At 36.7% G+C, this 2,218-nt stretch overlaps 1 protein-coding gene across 1 annotated transcript; it reads left to right on the forward strand.

Moving 5' to 3' along the window:
* Window positions 1-1,356: 1,356 nt before the first annotated feature.
* Window positions 1,357-2,014, forward strand: LOC133696960 (uncharacterized). Its single transcript, XM_062119262.1, has one exon. It carries the CDS (start codon window positions 1,585-1,587, stop codon window positions 1,813-1,815), a length of 231 nt encoding a protein of 76 aa, XP_061975246.1. The 5' UTR covers window positions 1,357-1,584; the 3' UTR covers window positions 1,816-2,014.
* Window positions 2,015-2,218: the final 204 nt, after the last annotated feature.

A 2,218-nucleotide genomic window follows, 5' to 3' on the forward strand; every position in this document is an offset into this window, starting at 1 on the left:
TGTTGATTGTGATGGGTCCATAAAGCAGAAAGCAAGTTACAAGCTGCCTGCTTTCTGCAAATATATATAAGGCTGCATATATGACCTATTTTGTACCAAGGCAAACCATACAGTTTTAATTTTTCTTTGAGTTACAGTGTTAATTTCACATATGGCACGTCAGGTAGATCGTCTCACAAGGATTGGAATGGAAGGCTTTGCTCTGATTGAGAATAGTTATGGCTGGCCTGGAAGGTCTGGAAGACTCCCCTCAACTCAGGTACAGCAAAATCATCATCACTATCATCATCATCAATACCAAGATCAGCAAACATTGGTTTATCAGGGAACTCAAATTACCACGGTGAGGATGCCTGTGATCATTAGCAATGAGGTAGTTCAATACTATGGTAACATGGTGAAGAAGCCTGTTATTCTTAGCAATGAGGCAGCTCAATGTCAAGGGGGTGTGGTGAAAGAGCCTGTTATCACTAGCGATGAGGCAGCTCAATAGGATGGTAGAAAGAAACGATTTCGTTTAGATTATTAGGTTTCATGAATTTACTGAACATACTTAATGTCATGTATGAGTAATCTGAGTCACTTGGTTCTTAAATCTCCTGGTTTCTTACTCATAGATAAAGCAACTTGGTCTGCTAAAGAACCTTGTAAATTTTATCTTTAGAGCTCCTGTTGTCACGCGGTTGTCTTATCTATAACGTAATCAGCTTTACTGTAACTCTTAATGTCTCTCTCTCTCTATTTTTGGGTGTGGGTTGTGATGATCTTTCTTACTTCTGATAAGCCAAATGATTCAATATGCATACATATATATTACTTTTTTTTTATTTATATTTTATTTTGGATTTTCCATTATTTTTCAAATTAAAGAAACCGATATAAAATACCCTTAATCTTCCTTCGTAATTTGCTTTCGAGAAGGTTTAGTGTTTTTGCTACTACTACTTTTGGACCTGACTTGATTCCTGACCGGTAGAAACAGCATAATCCAAAAGCAGGGAAGCTTTTGTATCACATGATCAGATATTCTCATTTATGCCCAACACAAATTCATAGAAGCGGCTCTAATGATTGGCTGACAACAGTTGTTAATGAGCAGTGTTTGCGTCCCTTATTTTTCAGTTTACTAAGTATTTAGAACATTCAATTCTAATCCAAAGTCGATAATAATAAACTCTTGGTGATGGTTTTGTCATCGATGGTGATCGGACAACAAAAAACCCAATAAAAGTTCCTTATATAAAAAGTTTATCAAGTATTGAATACTAATGATGATATTAATAAACTATTGATGATAGTCTTTTTTTCATTTTATGATGTTTTTATCGTCAGTAGTGATAAGATGAAGAAAAGCTATTGATTTTTCTCTCTGCAATGGTTACTTTTATCGTACACAAATGTTGGGTGCTTTTATTTACAAAAAGGAGTACTGTCTAACATTATTCATTTCACAGCTGTTGTCAACCAAACCTTTCCTATCTATATAAAGGTTGGCTTGGCCTCCTACATATTAGCCAAAGCAAGAAAACCAACAAAACCTATAAACAGCTACTTGTCTTTGTGTGTTGATTAATTGTAGTTAACATGGCACGTCAGGCAGATCGTCTTGTTAAGATTGGACAGGAGGGTTTTGCAGCCATTGATGGGCACTTCGGCCGGGCCAAGAGGCGGCCACCAGTTATGAAGGTTCCCTATGCTCATCCCACATATTACTATGTTCCTGCAACAGAAGTTATCGACAGCAACGAGGCAGCTCAACGCTACAAGGGGAGGGTTTATGTCGATTATCCTAAGGGGAAACCAGTTCCGTTTTAAAGACCTAGCGATTAATCACTTAGCTTTCTTGTATGCATAACCTCCACCAGTTGTGTTACCTTTAGTCCTGTACGATATTCTCCCTCTGCTAAACGTAGACGAGGAGAGGTTGCTAGAATTCGAGTCAGGAGCTTCTTCTTACTTCATCAAATAAAATTTCTGTGATTTATATATCATAATTTTCTATTTGGCCGGTCAAGTATGCATTGTCATAAATATCTCTCTGTTTCCCTGATTATCACCTTATTCACCTATTACTTAGCATGAAATATTGAAAGATTAATGCAGTCGGAAGCACAACAATATAGCTGCAAGCATGGAAAGACAAAAGATGGACTGAAATACGGTGAAAACACGAAGAATCCTAAAATCTTTTTTTGTTTTTAAAATATTAATCTGATCA

This window comes from Populus nigra, chromosome 6, assembly GCF_951802175.1.
Source record: "Populus nigra chromosome 6, ddPopNigr1.1, whole genome shotgun sequence".
Classification (NCBI taxonomy): Eukaryota; Viridiplantae; Streptophyta; class Magnoliopsida; order Malpighiales; family Salicaceae; genus Populus; species Populus nigra.